This window comes from Delphinapterus leucas, chromosome 21, assembly GCF_059928025.1.
Source record: "Delphinapterus leucas isolate spDelLeu-1000000601 "Yukka" chromosome 21, BTC_Dleu_Yukka2, whole genome shotgun sequence".
In the NCBI taxonomy this organism is placed as follows: Eukaryota; Metazoa; Chordata; class Mammalia; order Artiodactyla; family Monodontidae; genus Delphinapterus; species Delphinapterus leucas.
In genome coordinates, this window is record NC_143149.1 from 12,766,261 (window position 1) to 12,783,702 (window position 17,442).

Here is a 17,442-nt window from a genome sequence, read left to right on the forward strand (position 1 = left end):
CAAAACATGGAAAAAATGTTATGGTTGAGTATGGATTTATTTAGAGACTTGCAAACGGCGTTCTGGAAGCCCTTTGTGGTTCAGGATGTGCTGGGTTCTCTCAACCTTCTGAGTGGGCGTAAGTTCCTGTCACTGGATTCACAGTTCACATCTGTACCGGCTCCTTCTTACCAAGGGGTGACCTAGGTGCTGTCTGCAGAGAAAAAGACGCTGAACCTGCTAGTTATACACACACACACACACAAGCCCATCATAAGAGCATATCAGCTCTCACAGACGCCAGACGAAAGCAGCACGTGTCCCCAGCACTTCCTGTGACAGACAATGAGGTCTGAGGCTGCAGTCCCCGAGTCGCCCCATCTCATTTGTTTTTCTTCCTCAGGCCAAGCCTAGGCATGGGCTGACTAGCTTCTTTTCCTACACTCCTCGCAAGTAACACTGAGAAACATGACAGCCTTTCTCAGAAATAATTTAAACATGATTCTGTTTTCCGTGGCCTGCTTGGCAATGGATGGTCACCTTCAGTCCCTCAGTGGTGCATTTCCAGATCCCCCATCTTCTCTCACCTGGTAAGATGCTGTACTTCCGGTCATAACCATGTAGGAGGAAGCACGTGAGGCGGCGTCTGGGCCCTGCAGAGCTGCTGACAGGGGTCAGGAAGTGAGCTGGGGGTTCCCTCTGTATTTGGAAGAGGGAAGGGGGGCAGGAATCAGGAGCTGGCCTTAACCCTTTGATCTCCAGGCCATGTGATGGACAGCTACCTTCCATTATTGGTTTCTAATTTATTCTAAAACAGGATGACTAAGTAGAAGGATTTAGATACAAGTCGCAAAGAACTGGACCTGTTTATTCAGGATCTGGGAGAAGGGTAGGTCTCCAGTGAAGAGCACAGAAAGCGAGGCTTTCCGTGAAGCGCAGGTAAACCCAGAGTCACCAGGGTGTTCCTCGCGGAAGCAGCCAACCATCAACCCTGGCATTTCAACCACAGCACAGCAACTAGTAAAATGCTTCAGTTAATTTTTGTTCAGGGCTGGATAATTTTATGGCCGCTAATTATATCTGCAGCCACCCACAGAGAGAGGCATTAAAATTAGCCCTTTGTCCTTTCACTGAAGGAACCTTTTCAAATATTAACCTAGCAATCTCCTCTGTAAGCCCCCAGAGGTAGTAGGGGGGCGGCTAAGTCTTCGTAGGCTGAGTTTTTGGACATCGTGGAAGCATGAGGGGTGAGCGCCGCGGCCTTCTTTCCCAAGGTCAGAGACTGGGTGGTGGCAGGAGTCTGGGGTGTGGAATTCACATCTGTCACTAGAAAAGACACGCCTTAAGTTCTGAGGGCAGGGCCTAGGTCTCAGAAAGAAGACTGACTTTGACGAGGAACCCAACAAATGTTTCCTGTTCTCAAAAACATCTTATCTGTGATCCCGGTACGTGGCATCAACACAGAAGTGGGTGGAATTTGCTGACAGTAGAGAGTGGTGGAAAGGGGAAAAAACACTCCTCCAGAGTCACAGCAGCCTTGGATTATGACTACCTATGTGACCTTGAGTAAAGGCATTTTCCTTTTAAGTCTCCATCTCCTCCCTGTGAAACGGAGATAAATCTCTATCCCGTGCACAACCCGGATGAGTGAACAAGTGAAATCATCATGTAAGACACGCAGCACAACGTCCAGCCCCGGGCGAGCGCCTAACAGAGGAAGCCATCTCACAACAGGAACCTCCAGGGTCGAAAGGGGGAAAGTTCTGGTCCACCAGAAGAAACGATATCGCACCAGTCCAATCCCATGACTGTGCTCTAAGGGACACACACACAAAGCCAGGCGTGATGCCCATTAAAAATTTAACTATATATCATATTCATTTATTATCAATCCACAGGATAATTTGATTGCTACATGAGCTCATAAAAGCTTTTTCACCTTTACAAAATTAAAAAAAAAAAAATGTGCCACAAGGATGTAATAACAACTGCCGATAAACAAGAAAAGGAATCTTAAAATTATAAATTTGCTGTAGAAAAGATAAAAAACAATTATATTTTCTTTAGAATTTTACCTTGAATAAAATATTCCCCGGTATAAAAAATAAAAAAGCTTGCTCTGGTTAGAATTAGAGTATTTTTCTCTTCAAATCTGGGAATTTGCATAATCTCTCCATGATAGTTTTCCTTTGTACCGCGTGGCATTCAAGCATAGCAGATTAGAAAGATTTTCTTTTCTTTTTTTTTTGTTTTGTTTTTTAAAGCAGTCTTTTAAAATGGGACATCTCTGGAGAAGTTCATTTTCTTCTCCTCCTCAGGGATGTGGAACACAGCCTTTGAGGGCAGGAAAAGGAGGAAAGAAAATGAAGGGGATAGGAGGGCCGGGGAGGGGAGAGAGGGGAGGGGGTGGGATGAAGGGGAGGCAAACGAGGGGAGGGGCTGCAAAGCAAGAGGAGGAGATGGGAAGGGGGAAGGGGGGAGGGGAGGAGGGAAGAGGGGTGCTGACTGTGCTATGAAACAGAGCAGGGTCACGAGAAGGTCTATCTGTAAGTGCTTTAAGATAAGGTGCAGAAGCAGACTGCAACGTCGCTAGTACTGCCCTATGTACATATTCACAAGAATAAAAAATTCCAGCTAGTTCACATTTTCTCCTCCATTCAGAGGCATCCGTTCCACCATGCTGGCCTTGACCGCAGGCAATGCAGCACCTCACTGCCCGTGTGGGTGTTGGTCCTATGACGTCCTTGAACTTGAGGGAGCAGCCCTGGGAGATCCAGCAGGCTCTAGAGATATGCGTCTACCAAGGGGCTGGAGTCCTGAGTTAAAAAGAAGCTCCAGTACTGGAGTTGGACACAGCAATCAAAGTTCTATTGTCAAGGCTTTTTCCCTTAAGATTCGTCTAAAACAGGTGTCAGAAAGAAAAATATAATACAAACAAACAATAAAACAAAGCCAAGAAATCCCAACAACCACCAGGGGAAGTCGAAGGCTTAACAGCTCTTGACGCGGGCCTGGGTGATGTCGGAGGTCTTCTTGATGACGCTGGCCCGGGTCTCCCGGTCTGGCCGGCTGCTGCTGGGCGCTGGGGTCACGGAGGGGGCAAGGGGGAGGTCTGGGAACGGGGGCCAGGAGCTGTTGTAAGGCACGGGACAGCTCTCCTCTTTGATGGTGACCTGGAGGTCGGGCTTGTTGGAAGTGACGAAGGTCGCCATGCTCGGTAGCAGGTACGTGCTTCGTGTCCCCATGTTGCTGAGGTACTGTTTGCCTTCAATGTTCCTCTTCCGCCAGTGTGGTCGGCCCTTTCAAAGAAAATAATCATGATATACATTTCCTTTGCCTTCTCTTGAATGGCTTTTTAAACAATGTGCCACTCTTCCCACGTGTTGGTGTCTGAATTTCTTAAGAGGCGTGGAATAAACAAGAACCTTAGCGACTCCACACCCCTGAACTGAAATCCATTCCCAGCCATGCATGCCCCAAGCACAGTTTCTCTTCCCTTTTTAATCCATGCCCATTGGCTACCTCCCAGAAATCTAGCCAAGGCTGTTCTACGAAGGCAGGAAAACAAGGCAGCAACTTGGTTTCTGGTTCCCCTCTACTCCGGCTGCCCGGCCTCATGGTTAGGTAGCTTTGGGCCAGGATGGCTGGTGTGTCACGGCGACTAAGTCCTCACAGATGGCCCGATCTGATCTTTGAGTCAAGCTGCATTTTCAGAGTGCCGGAAGCGAGGAACCCAATAAAAGACAGGGAACGCCCCTGGATTGCTTTCAAACGGGTACAGCTTAGAGCTCCAGAGTGCATGCAAATAGCTGGCTTCAAGGGTGGTGTCATTCAGAGAAGGAGCTAGAATTCTGACCTTGAAGAAACAGGTTCCGAACGTATGTGCGCATCTACACCCACTGTCTTTTCAGAATTCCTGGACTATACTTTAAAGTATTTAGTACATTGGGAAATTACTAATTCAGACAACCAGTAGTCAGTCTCTGTCTGTCTGTCTGTCTCTCACTCACTAACTCACTCACTCAAACACAGACACAAAGCAGGCTTCGCAGGAATGCTTCCCCTCACAGTTCCAGCCATTTCCTGCCATTGTCTGAGCCTAGCCAAGAGGAGAGAGATCAGAAGCAAAGCCACTTGGAATCCGGACTGAACACATACCTGGCCCGTGGGCAGGGATCACAGGGCGGGCTGGGGGGGGAGGGGACACTCCCGGTATCTGGGGAGCTACTTTTGCTTAGCACTTTCTGACACTGACTTCTCATCATTGCCTTGGGCCACTTGGACCTTCTATTTCTGCTTGTGAAATAGGATGTTTACGGTGGTAAGCATATCAGTGTTCCTCGGCCTTTTCCTGCCGTCACAGCCTCCTTTCTCACAGTAACATCTTACCCCCTTCCCTCCCATTTACTTCCCAAAGCTTCATTTTGTAAGTCAAAAGCACTGTAAATTTTATGTGATGTATATTTTACCACCATCACCAAAAAAAAAAAAAAAAATCCAAAAGTGAAACTCATGCTCAAAAGAAAAGAAACTTCACCAGCAGCTGGGAAACCAACGTGCCAGCTGGGAAGCCTTTGCCCCGGTGCCACCATGCTTACCTCCGAGCTCTCTTCATCACTGGGCACACTATCGGTAGTTTCGCTTCCTGTTCACAGAGAGAAAAACACAGGCCCATCATTCCTGCCGCTCAAACTGCTTCGAGGCCCAGGCAGTGTTTAAAACAATACAGCAGCACGTCTTTCTTCAAAAGAGAAATGCATCACTGAGCTCATAACCTCTGTCCCCTTGTGTCAGGTCAAACGCGTGTGCCTGGGAGATGCTAGGGAGGAATTCAGAGATGAAGGGTGGCTCATTTTCCCAGGGCCAGGCTATGCTTATTCATGGCCTCTCTTCCCAGGACGGGGTGCTGGGCCCCCGGGCTGCCCATCTGCGTTCTGCCCGCCCTGCCCCCCGGCCCTCTGCTGGCTCCACGTCAGGCCCTTTCCTCACAGCTGCTCCATCACAAGCCGCTCACGGGTCTTTTCCCATTCATGGCATTTGGTTCATTTAAGTCCCAGCCCAGCCTCCCCAGATGAGCCCCATTCTCCTCAGATCCCTCCTTTCCCTCACGGCCCTTCTGTACTTATATCCTGGGTTACTGTGGGTGCACAGATTCTAGGGTGGCTCAGCTGCTGAGTGTTTGCCCTCTTGTGGGGTTCCCTGCTCTGGAGGGCAGGCGGGGCCTGTGACTTGCTTTGAACCAACAGAACACAGTGGAGGCGATGGGATGCACGTGATTACGTTATGTAACCCTGCAACCTGTCTAATGAGGAGACCATCTCCCTTGCTGGCTTTGAGGAAGCCAGCAGCTGTGGCGGGGAGGCTCACATGACAGACAACTAAGGACCGCTTCCAGCCAACAGCCAGCAAGAAACTGAGGCCCTCAGTTTGACAACCTGCCAGGAACTACATTCTGCCCCAAACCCTGTGAGCCTGGGAGCAGATCCTCCCCGATCCCATCCTCAAATGAGACAGCAGCCCTGGACCAGACCTCAGCTGCTGGTCTGGGCAGAGAATGCCCTGAGCAGAGGACCCAGCCAAGCCATGTCTGCTCCCCCGACCCTCAGAAACTGTGGGATAATAAATGTGTGTTGTTTTAAGGCACTACGTTTGTGGTTATAGGGTCACGCAGCAATAGATAACTAACTCACTTACCATCCTGATTCATCCTGCCGCCTGTGAGACACAGAGCAAGTTACTTAACTTCACTGAGGCACACTTTCCCCATCTGTAAAATGGGAGTATAAACACCTTCCAAAGAGGATTACGTGATGAGTGAGGGAAAGGCCTAGTACGGGGCCTGGAACACAGCCCACACCCAGTAAATGTTGGTGCGCCTTTGTCCTGAGCCTCATTCAACAGGGGATCTGCACCACATGCTAGGGTGACAGGGTCACACTCAAGAGCTAGCGATTACACATCATCTGCACACAGAATACAAGATTCTTTTAAGTAAAAAAAAATTTTGATTTTTTTTTTAAAGCAAACTAATTTTTTTTTTAAGTAGAAAAATGTTAATTGTTTTAAGTACAGAATTGACGGTGTGCAGTTTTTCAGGGTTCACAGCATTGAGAAAATGAAACACAGCGGGTGGAACTTCCAAAATACACGGACCCTTAGAGAGCCCTGAGTCTGGGTCATTCACTTCGCAGACATGGCCTGAAGGGAGGCTGTATTAGTGAACGTTTTTGGGGCCCGTGGGCTGGTGCTCTGCACACAGGTCTTGTTCAGTCTCTAAGTCAGGTAGTAGGTCCTGTCACCCCTTGATTGTGCAGAAGGCCTTATGTGTTCTTGTGCCTTCTACCCCTTCCATCCCAAACCTACAGAGGGACTGGCCTCCAGCCTCACGTCTTGCTGGTGGCACAGCTGTGACCAGGTGGCTCCCAGCCCAGATAGAGTCCTTCTGACGACCCAGGGCACCAGGCCCAGACCAGGCCCTCCATGAATTAAAGGCTAAGGAACAAACGGACAAACTGGGGCACAGATTCATTCCTCGAACAAAGAAACTGAAAGTTACTACACGGGGCCCACCCTGGGGTCTCTATGCACGTTTCTCGGCCACTGTTCTCCAGTGACTTCACCTGGGCACAAGCGATTGCCGATAAACCTAACCCCCAGCAACTAGAAGACGGGCCCGTCCACTCCTCAGACTGAGCCGACTTCCCAAAGCATCCCCAGCAGGGGCAGCAGAAGCCCGGAGAAGGCCCAACCCTAGTTGTCAGGGCAAACCGGCAACGCCGGGCACAAGAGAGGTTTCCACACAAAAGCAAATTATACACAAGAGCAAGGGAAAATGCCCCTCCACTCAACCTTCAGGCTAGCCCAGGACCCTGAGGAGGCAGCAATCAGCGCAGCCACTCCCAAGAAAAATGCGGAACAGAGATGTTGAGAAACCAGCCAAAGTCGTTGTGGACTGAGTCAGCACAGAGGAGGGAAAACAAAGCAAGCTTCTGATTCCAGGGCCCCGGGCGCTGAAGCTCTCCTGCTGCTCCAGCCTCTGGTGAAACTTCAAGATCCCCTTTCCATTTTTATGGTTAGCTTTCTTAGAGCTCCGGAGCCAAGGTTTCTCTTCCCTTCCTGTAGGTCTAGGCCCCCTCACGCCTAATCACCCTCCATAAACACCATCATCTTCTGTTCCTCTCCCCTTCACATAAAAACAAGGTGCCACCAGGCTTGCTCTGGGCGCTGGAAATAGGCAAAAACGAGCAGGTTAGACCAAGGTTCTGGGATTCCACAGCCCGAGTGACAGTTGTGGGAGGGGTGGGAAGGCAGACCCTGGGGAAGGCTCCTTGGTAAGGCCTGGCACGAACCATGAACAGAATCAGAATGCTAATCGCCTGTAAGCACCCAGTTTTCAACTTCAGGGAGATAGTCGGAGACAAGACAAGTTCACATGCTCTGAACTTCTGTTTTCAGCTGACACAAACGGTGGCTGAAGAGCACCGTTTCTAAAGGAAGATCAACTGCCTCTGAAGTAGTTTTGAAAACTCTCCATATAAGCAAACTGGGAGTTCTCATTTTCATCGTTTAAAAGAATGGCCTTGAGGGGCTTCCCTGGTGACGCAGTGGTTGAGAGTCCACCTGCCGATGCAGGGGACACGGGTTCGTGCCCCAGTCCGGGAGGATCCCACGTGCCGCGGAGCGGCTGGGCCCGTGAGCCATGGCCGCTGAGCCTGCGTCCGGAGCCTGTGCTCTGCAACGGGAGAGGCCACAGCAGTGAGAGGCCCGCGTACCTCAAAAAAAAAAAAAAAAAAAGAGAATGTCCTTGAGCCTAAGAGCAGAGATGCTTGAAGCTCTAGCCTGAGGACCCCAAACCCTTCTCTCTAGAGTAACAGTGGTGCTCGCGGCCACCCCTGGGTCACTGGCTCAGGGTGCTCTGTTGGGGACACTCATGCCCATTTTCCTCTGTTTTCTTGGTTTTACTCCATCATTGCCATTTTCAAGATCGGTTCTTACAGAACAAATGAATTCATGGCAGCTCCTACTTCCAGATCAATGTTACCACCGACACAGCAACATTAGTTGTTTCATTTTTCCTTCTGATTACTTTGGATTTGTATTTGCTTTGAGTAGAATGGAATTTAAAAAAAAATTTTGGAGTTGCTTCCCAAGCACGGTCTGAGTAAGTTGCAAGTGTTTACAGAGGAATAACAGGTACCTAAGCAGTTTGTTTCATCTTTCTGGTCTCCGTTTCCCGGAAAGTGACTGGGGTGAGAGGGAAGGAAGAGGTTAGGATTAGATGACCCCAAAGATGCTTCTTCCAGAGTTGCAGTTTTACAATGATGCTAGTCTCAGGCTCACACTCCACTTAGCCCAGTTTTTTATCGTCAGACCATCTCAGGAACATGACGGGGAGGGAGACGTCTTCTGTCACAGCCTTTTTGCACTACGACATCTTGGTACATTTTCTGGAAGGCTCTTGTTCAACAAGTTTTATTAATAAGATTGACAATGATTCCTTTCCCTCAATCATTTCCTTAATTACTTTCCCTAGAAGGCTCAATGAAGAGGTTCAAATCAGAGTCCTCTGACAGCACTTCTATCTTTGCTGCACCCAACAAAATGCAAGCCTGCTACGGTTTCCAGAAGGACCCAAAGTCTTTCCCGCTGGTCACTGGTCAGGACGAAATCTCCCTTCTCTCAGTTGTCACCAATCAATCCTTCGTCTTATACTTTCTTCTCCATACTCTCGTCCAGCCTTCCCCAAAATACCACTGTGGCTTTCTTTCACTAAACCACCCACAACCTAATAAAATCCTGGTGCCACACAGCAGGCAACAGGCCACTTTGCGGTAGATCTTTAAAAGTAAAAATGACTCGTCTCTAGAGTTTCCCAAGGTTGGGCTTTGGGACATCCCTCCCCAGGACATAGTTTTATGAATCCAACTAGAATTTCATGTTGTCTTAAAACAATCCAATGCAAGTACGTGCACTCAAAGGAACTGTCCCTTTTCTTGCTTCACTGTAATATTTAGACCATGGAGAAGACAGACTTGCAAAAATGAATGTGGTTTTTGTAATACTACTGGGGTTATATTTCAATGATCAGTAGGGGGGAAAAATAGCCAACAACCGCTTCCAAATACCGGTTTCTAAGTGAATGAAGTGGTTTGAGGAGGCTGCAATTCAGTTCAGTAGTCCACACAAAGGGACCCTGTCATGAGAAACAGGCAAACAGCCTATTCTCGTGGGGAACGTAAAGTTAGAAAGTGAATACCACCAAAGAGCTGCCTTTCCTAGTAGCAAGCTATGGGATCCCTGACTGAAAGATTTTAGCTACCCATGGTCAGTAACAGATAAGTTTCTTATGTGTCATAGGCTCCAGAAAAGTAGCAGCGATGACTTGTCTTGACTCTATCCAGGAAGCTTCCCTCCACAGGGTTCTAGAAAATTCAGACAGTGAAAACAATCGAAAGAACTAAAGGCCAGGCTGAGACACCAGGCTCCAACCAAACCCGCACTGCCTGCAAGCCTGGCACCAAAATCCTTCTTTTCGAATCTTGCAAATGTCCTGAAAAGGGTAATGAGATTTTCATTTCTCTTTGCATGAATCAGCTGTTCTTGGGACTCTTCTGCTAAAGCAAAATGCCAGTGCTGGCAGAACAGCAAGAAGACGCCTTTCCAGAATCCCCAAGAAGACTTCAGAAAAGTCTAACTCAATAGATAAATAGAAAAGTCTATTCTAAAGCTCCAAGCCCTTAAGAAAAAAAAAAAAAAAACACTTGGGGTGTAATAATGCCTGCAGCAGCATGATATAGAGGAAAGTCACACATTTCCAGCCCTTGTCAGTGAAATGTAAGCACAGTGGCTTAGTGTTTCAAGTTTCAGTTATCTCAACTGTAAAATTAGGGCATAAACATTCTGCTCTGCCTCCTTTGGCTGGTCCTTGAGATTCTGGGAGGTGGACTGTTCTGAATGGCAGAGCCCCACACGGTCCTCCAGGGCAGCAGCGCAGTCAAGGGGCTAAGAGCAGGCCTTTGGCGTCAGCCACGTATGGGTCTGACTGTGCTACGGGTTGTCCGTTTCTGGACACGCTGCTTCACCCCACTGACCTCAGATACCTAACATTTTTTTAAAAAAATACATTTATTTATTCATTTATTTAATTTTTGGCTGCATTGGGTCTTTGCTGCTGCACGCGGGCTTTCTCTAGTTGCAGTGAGCGGGGGCTACCCTTTGTTGTGGGGCACAGGCTTCTCATTGCGGTGGCTTCTCTTGTTGCAGAGCACAGGCTCTAGGCGCGCAAGCTTCAGTAGTTGTGGCACACGGGCTTCAGTAGTTGTGGCTCGCGGGCTCTAGAGCGCAGGCTCAGTTGTGGCGTACAGGCTTAGTTGCTCCTCGGCATGTGGGATCTTCCTGGACCCGGGCTCGAACCTGTGTCCCCTGCTTGGGCAGGCGGATTCTTAATCACTGCACCACCAGGGAAGCCCGATACCTAACTTTTTTTTTTGGCGGTACGCGGGCCTCTCACTGTTGTGGCCTCTCCCGTTGCGGAGCACAGGCTACGGACGTGCAGGCTCAGCGGCCATGGCTCACGGGCCCAGCCGCTCCGCAGCATGTGGGATCTTCCCGGACTGGGGCATGAACCCGTGTCCCCTGCATCGGCAGGCGAACTCTCAACCACTGCACCACCAGGGAAGCCCCCAATACCTAACGTTTAAAGAGAGAATAATGACAGTACCCAGGCTGACGGGGTTATTCTCATGATAATTAAATAAGCCAATCGATTTCAAGCACTTAGCACAGTACCCTGGGTACAACAAACACGCAACAAATAGTAATTATTACGAAGACTGGCAGATATGCAAGAGGGACTGGCACACGCAGGAGTTCAAAATATGTTTCATGAATAAATAACTGATGACAAGCTTATCCTGTCTGACAAGATTATAGGCTTCTTGTAGCCAAGGTTCGTTCTCACTTTCCTTTTATGTTCCCAGCACGAAAGAAAGTCAGGACCTTGAGGACATTCTGCGAAGTGAAATATGCCCGTCACAAACGAACTAATGTTGTAGGATTCCGCTTATACGAGGTACCTAGAGTAGCCAAATTCAGAGAGAGGGAAAGTAAAAGGGGGTTGGCCAAGGGGCTGGGGGAGGGGGAGGGGGAGTTATTGTATAATGGGCACAGAGCTTCAGTTGTGCGAGATGAGAAAGTTCTGGAGATGGAGGGTGGTGCTAGTTGCACAACGATGTTAGGTCACTTAATGCTGCTGCAATGTGCACCGAAAAACGGCTAAAAGTGGTAAATGTTATGCTGTGGGTATTTTACCACAGTTGAAAAAAATAAGTTAAAATGAAATAAAGTTGGGGTTCAGGAAATATGAGGTTAATTTAGGGGCAGATAATTCACAAACAACTTGTCATTTGAATCAACCTAATTCTAACCCGGACTCTGTGCCGCTCACTGGGGTGGCGTCCTGACTGAAGGACACGCTATTTGGCAACACATAAAGGACACTGGGAAGAATTCCTGAACTATTTATTAGAGCGACTCTGGTTACCCATGACAGGGCCCCTGCTTTTTATTTGTAATATCTGCAAGCAATAACCCTGACTCAGAACTTATATTTCAGAATTATAACTGAGTCACCAAAAGTTAAGTGGAGACCATGAGAAGGAGTGTATAAGGGGATGTAATGTTGGTGGGAAAAAGGAGCCGCCACTTTATCCCGTAAGGATGGAAGAACCCACTGAACCCGGTGCTAACCCTGTGACTGTCGGGGCCAATTCCTGCCATTCTGTGGCCATTCCCTGGGGAATCTGCAGTGGGCTCAGTCCCTGGCCCAGCTAGAAGCTGTATGAAATTGAAAAAGAAGAGGAAAATACGTGGAAGTGACAAGTAAACTTGGTGAACGACAGAATGGAACTTGGGGTCTGAAGGTTTAGTTTGAGTCCTGACCCAAACACTTACTGGCCGTGTGGCCTGGAGGAATCCCTTCTATTCCAACGAAGGGACCGGAAGAGGTGATCCCTAAGGTCCTATCCAGCTGGCTCAAACTCAGATTCCATTAAAAACATCCTTCCGAATTTCTGATAACTTGCGCAAATAAAATGGACTCAGATGAACTACTTCCCCAGAGAAATCTTCTTATTCGTTAGTCATGCGTGAACATGTTACGGGTGATCAAGTGAAATGCTGTGACTGGGTCTTCGAATTGAGAACAAAAATATCCTAGAAGATGTTGGTTGAGGACATTAAAGCAAGACTAGTTCCAGACAGAATAATCCTTAGGACACAGGAGAGGTTCTCTGCTATGTTGGTGAAACCAGTGAGTGACCCTAGACTAAAGGACCGCCCTCCCTGGTTCCTTGCTCAGTTCCAGAGTTTCTGACCCCCGCCCCGCCCCCGCCTTACCTGCGTAGGAAGACACGGGGGAGATCTGCAGGGGGTAGAGCTCGCTCATGCTGACCGCCTGTTCATCACTCTCAGTGGTCACTTCCACAACTTGGCAGATGTCTGGTGGATTAGTGACTATCTCTTGATCCTCAATGTTGCTGTCCAGATGTGACTGTCCTACGACTTCAAAGAAAAGACAGCCATCATGCACCAACATCACCTGCCTTCACAATCCTAGCACACACTCTCGAGAAAGGAAACCTCCCCCCAGAGAGGCCAAGAGTCAGATTCCTGGTCACCAAATGTCATCTGCCATGAAACAAGAACAAGCCTTAGCTTTGGGTTAATGTCCCTGGAGAAGCAACTTGCCAATAACCTGGCTCGCCAGGGCTATTTCCAGTGTGCCTGCCAATGGTGCTTACACGCGGCAACACCCCAAACTCAACCTGGCCACAGCCAAGGCTGCAGGACGAGAGCTGCATCCAGACCTAGCCCCAGGGCCAGAGAGATAAACAGTGCTTTGAACCTGACCCATTTCTGTTCTCTGCCCTCACTCTAAAGGAAGCTGCTGTGCTAGTTTCTGGGTCCTGGGGTCCAAAGAGACATTATCAAACCTTAATAATGAGGGAAGGGGCTTCCCTGGTGGCGCAGTGGTTGAGAGTCCACCTGCCAATGCAGGGGACACGGGTCCGTGCCCCGGTCCGGGAGGATCCCACGTGCCGCGGAACGGCTGGGCCCGTGAGCCATGGCCCCTGAGCCTGTGCTCCGCAACGGGAGAGGCCACAGCAGTGAGAGGCCCGCGTACAGCAAAAAAAAAAAAATGAGGGAGGATCGCCAAAATCCACCCTATTGTGTCATTTCTAGCTGTGGGATGATCCATTCATACTCCCAGCCCGCCTCCTCCTCTGCAGACAATGGATGTCATATCAAAACAATGGAAAAGAATGCTTTCCGAATTTTCTAACACACCTTCGGAGCATCAACTCCTCAAAACGCTGATAATATGAATTCTGACCACCCTGCCTCTGAAATCCTGACTCAACTGTTTTTTAATTAAACTTTTCAGTCTGAGATCACGTGCAGTTGTAAGAAATAATACACAGATCCCACGTGCCCTTTACCCATGTGCAAAACTATCATACGGTATCAGGATACTGACATTTGACCATCGACGCACCTTGTTCAGATCTCCTCCGTCTCACTTGTACTCCTTCGTGTGTGTGTACTTAGTTCTGTGCGGTTTCGTCACATGCGCGGTTTCACATACCCACCTCCGCAGTCAAAACACCAAACGTCTCATCATCACAAGCGTCTTCTGTGACCGCATCCACCTTCCTCAGCCTCCTCCCCTCAGCTCCAGCCCCCGACAACCACTCATCTGTTTTCCATTTCTATAATTTTTGTCATTTCAAGGATGCTTCACAAATGGACTCACACAGTAACCTTTTGAGATGGGCTGTTTTCACTCAGCAGAATTCCCTGGAGATTCATCCAGGTGTTTGGGTGTATCAGTAGGAACTGTAGGTGCCTTCAATTGGAGGAACCCAACTCAATTCACCCACTGAAGGAATTGTAGGTTCCTTTCCATTCTTCGGCTATCACGAATAAGGCTGCTATGAACATTCGTGCACCGGTTTTATCTGAACATAAGTTTCCATTTCTCTGGGACAAATGCCCAAGAGTGCAATGGCTGGAACACATGGTAATTATATGTTTAGTTTTACAAGAAACTGCTAAACTAGTATCCAGAGTGGCTATACTATATTACGTTCCTACCGGCAATGTATGGACAAGCTAATTTATGCACATTTTAGCCAGCTTTTGGTGTTGTCACTACTTCTTTTTTTTTTTTTTTTTGCGGTACGCGGGCCTCTCACCGTTGTGGCCTCTCCCGTCGCGGAGCACAGGCTCCGGACGCGCAGGCTCAGCGGCCATGGCTCACGGGCCCAGCCGCTCTGCGGCATGTGGGATCTTCCCAGACCGGGGCACGAACCTGTGTCCCCTGCATCGGCAGGCGGACTCTCAACCACTGCGCCACCAGGGAAGCCCTGTCACTACTTTTTGACTTTAGTCATTCTGATAGATGTGTGGTGATACCTCATAGTGGTTTTAATTTGAATGCCCCTAATGCCCTGTCTTACTTTCAAACAGAGCTGACCTTATACTTCTGTTGACAATTGATTGGATGGAATATCCCTGAAAACTGGCACCCATAAACAAATGGGACCAACAATGTTTTCCCAAGGGCCTCTCTCAAAGCACTTTGCCCTCATAATCAATGTTTTACTCATGCCTGTATAAGTTATTTTAACATTTCAACACATGGGAATGACAGGGAAAGCATCATTATCCTGTTATAAATGAAGAGTGTCAGGCACAGAGAAGTACAGTAGCTTGTCCAAAGTCACACAGCGTGGATTATGGGCTGTGCTCTACGTCCCCGGCCACCTGTAAAATGTTCAGATTAGGCAGGAAGGTGGCCACATTCCAGTCTCCTTGAGAAGTTAGCATCATGGGCCAGTTCCTGTTTTCACTGCTCAAAGTATAATATTTTGATTACTCAAGTATTTCTGTTTATACGTGGGTTTCTGTTTTAACTGCTTGAAGGGGGGTGATGAAGTGACTAGCAGTAAGGTAGGGAGAACATTACCTGATTTCTACTCAGGTAAGGTTTTAGAAGGCAGTGAGAATTCATGGATTTTCTAGCAAAGAAAAGAAAAGCACCGAAGAGGCTGGGAAAGGAGATTTGGGGATGTGATAAAAGACTCCACAAAGCCACAGCATACAGAATGGAAGGGAAACTGGATGCCGTGTGGGTTTTCCTGGAGGGGATAAAATTAAAGAAAAGGAAGGCAGGCTAAATATGGCAGGCAGACTCCCAAATTCTTATTTTATCCTTTGGACTATACTACTTGAGCCTGAGAGCATCAATTATGCAGCTCACCAGACACAGACTGAGCGCTGACACTGACCTCTCTCAAGTTTCTTCTGCCTCCTCTCCCAAGTAAAATAAGACGGCAGGAAAACAAGATGGGTCCTGTCCTTTCCCAAATTGGTGGGTGGAGATAGAAACCAAACAGGACGTGTGTGTGTGTGTGTGTGTGTGTGTGTGTGTGTGTGTGTGTGTGTGTGTTTGATGAGGGGGTGGATAAAACTGATACCTTACATACTAAGAAAATGAAGATCTTATATAGATTTGATTTAAATCAAGGCCCCTTTAACTTCCAATCCTCCAAAATTCATTTCTCCCTTGCACTGTCATTCCTGGGAGTATAAACTATGGCAGCCATTCAAGCATCTTCCTAATTATGTCCCTTTGTTCTGACCAGGAATTCTCTCCCTCAGTATTTTCCCCCATAAGTCCCAACTCAGCCATTCAACTAACAGAGATTTCCTGAGCATCCTCTTTGTACAAGGCACTGTTGTCAGGTAGGAAGGGTAGAGGAAGTGTAATCTAGTCCAGGATCTGGTTTGTAAGAAGTCCAGTAGGGCTGGAGGCCAGCACACAATGATCTAGAGAATAAACTGAGGACAGTAGTGAAAAGGAAAAGCGGGGAGGGCGGAGGGCCCGTGATGAAAGTTCAGGAAGTGGGATATTTTTTTTTCCAGTTACAGGAAATCAAAGGCTTCGGTGGGGCGGCAGCGCGGTGGGCGGAAGGGGAGGGTGAGTGGCAGGCAGGAGTCAGATGCCTCTGCTTTCGGGGGGCCTTTTCCTGACCCCCCAGAACAGACTGCCCTCTCTTTCCTGCGGGCCCCTCGCTTGCTGTCCCCATGGCTTGGCCAAAACGACAGCATGACGCGACCTTGTGACGTGCCTTCACTTTCGGCCTCGCGTGCCCAGTTAATGCAGCGGCCCTTTATTTAACTCTTTATTCGTACGTGTTGTCTCCCAGCCACACTGTGGCTCCCGAGAGAGTTGAGACCCTGCATTAGAACTTTTTGTCTCAAGTCACGGCACACGTTCACGGCTTGTACCGGAGAGCAGCTCAGTGAATCTTTGCTGAGTAAAGAGATGAATAAACAGAGAAGGGCTCCCAGACTGCAGCCAGAGGCCTGCAGGAGTTCAGGACCGCTTGTAAATACCAAATGGAACGACGAACGTTTTCTAGAAAATTTCCAGACTCCTGGCAAGGGGGCTTTTTAAAACCCAGGTGAAGGGATAAAGACACAGTAGGCCATAGCTGCCAGGGGCTGGAAGGAGGAAGGGGAAACATTTGCGGGTGAGGAAAATGTCCTATGTCTTAACTGTAGTGGTAGTCACACCACTGAGGATGTCTGTCAAAAATCATAGACCTGCACACCTAAAGGGGGTTAGTTTTACGGTATTTCACTTAACATACACGCCTTAAGACAAAAAGTAGATGAGCATCTCTATTCAAATTTTAAGCGTATCCCAAATGCTGGTGACCAGGATAGAAAAATAAGTTTTAGTTTTCTGGGCTACATCTGGATACCCAGTTAATATTACATGATCTCTAAGGCCAGACATTGCCCTAGGAGTATGTGGCTTTGTGCCTGGGACAGGGACGACCGCTGCTCTCCATCTGAACACGACTGAGGGCACTTTAGAAACTTCTGAACTCGTAAGTCGCAAGTCCAAGAGAGAAGCTGGGAAACCCCAACATGTGAGATGCTCTCTGGAAGGGCTTTACGCACCAGCCCTAATCCATCTCTCTCTCTTTATCCATCTATGGAGATAGATGAGAGCTGATTTCCCCTGAACCACCAAACTTTGCCCTAAGGGACAACACAGACAGTGCCACTGACTCCTAACAAATGAAAAGTCACAAGAATAGCAAGCTTAGCAAACTGCTACAGCACATAAGGTCAGAAGTGGGAGCCCTCTAGGTGCTAGAGCCTCATGACTGATAACCCATAATAACAAAACCTAGCATTTCCTGGGCCCCGAACTTTGTCTTTCCCACCTTGACCTATCACCTGCCAGACCTCACAACTCCACGGGGAAGACACAGTTATCACCCCATTTTAGACAGGAGGAAAAGCATCGTGGAGAGTTAAATAACTAACGAAGAGTTCAAGGACTAATTCAAGGTCAGACAGCCGGAAAGTGGCAGCCTCAGGAGG

The 17,442-nt window shown here is 48.3% G+C and overlaps 1 protein-coding gene across 3 annotated transcripts in view; it reads right to left on the reverse strand.

Moving 5' to 3' along the window:
* Positions 1 to 1,831: 1,831 nt before the first annotated feature.
* Positions 1,832 to 17,442, reverse strand: part of IRF2 (interferon regulatory factor 2) — an 85,387-nt gene continuing 69,776 nt past the window's right edge. For all 3 annotated transcript variants that reach the window (XM_022570939.3, XM_022570938.2, XM_022570941.3), the window contains 3 exons: positions 12,376 to 12,540; positions 4,578 to 4,624; positions 1,832 to 3,278 (listed from right to left, as the gene is read on the reverse strand). In XM_022570939.3, the coding sequence (XP_022426647.1) occupies positions 2,970 to 3,278; positions 4,578 to 4,624; positions 12,376 to 12,540 (521 nt within the window). In that variant the 3' untranslated portion in view covers positions 1,832 to 2,969. The remainder of the gene's footprint in view (positions 3,279 to 4,577; positions 4,625 to 12,375; positions 12,541 to 17,442) is intronic.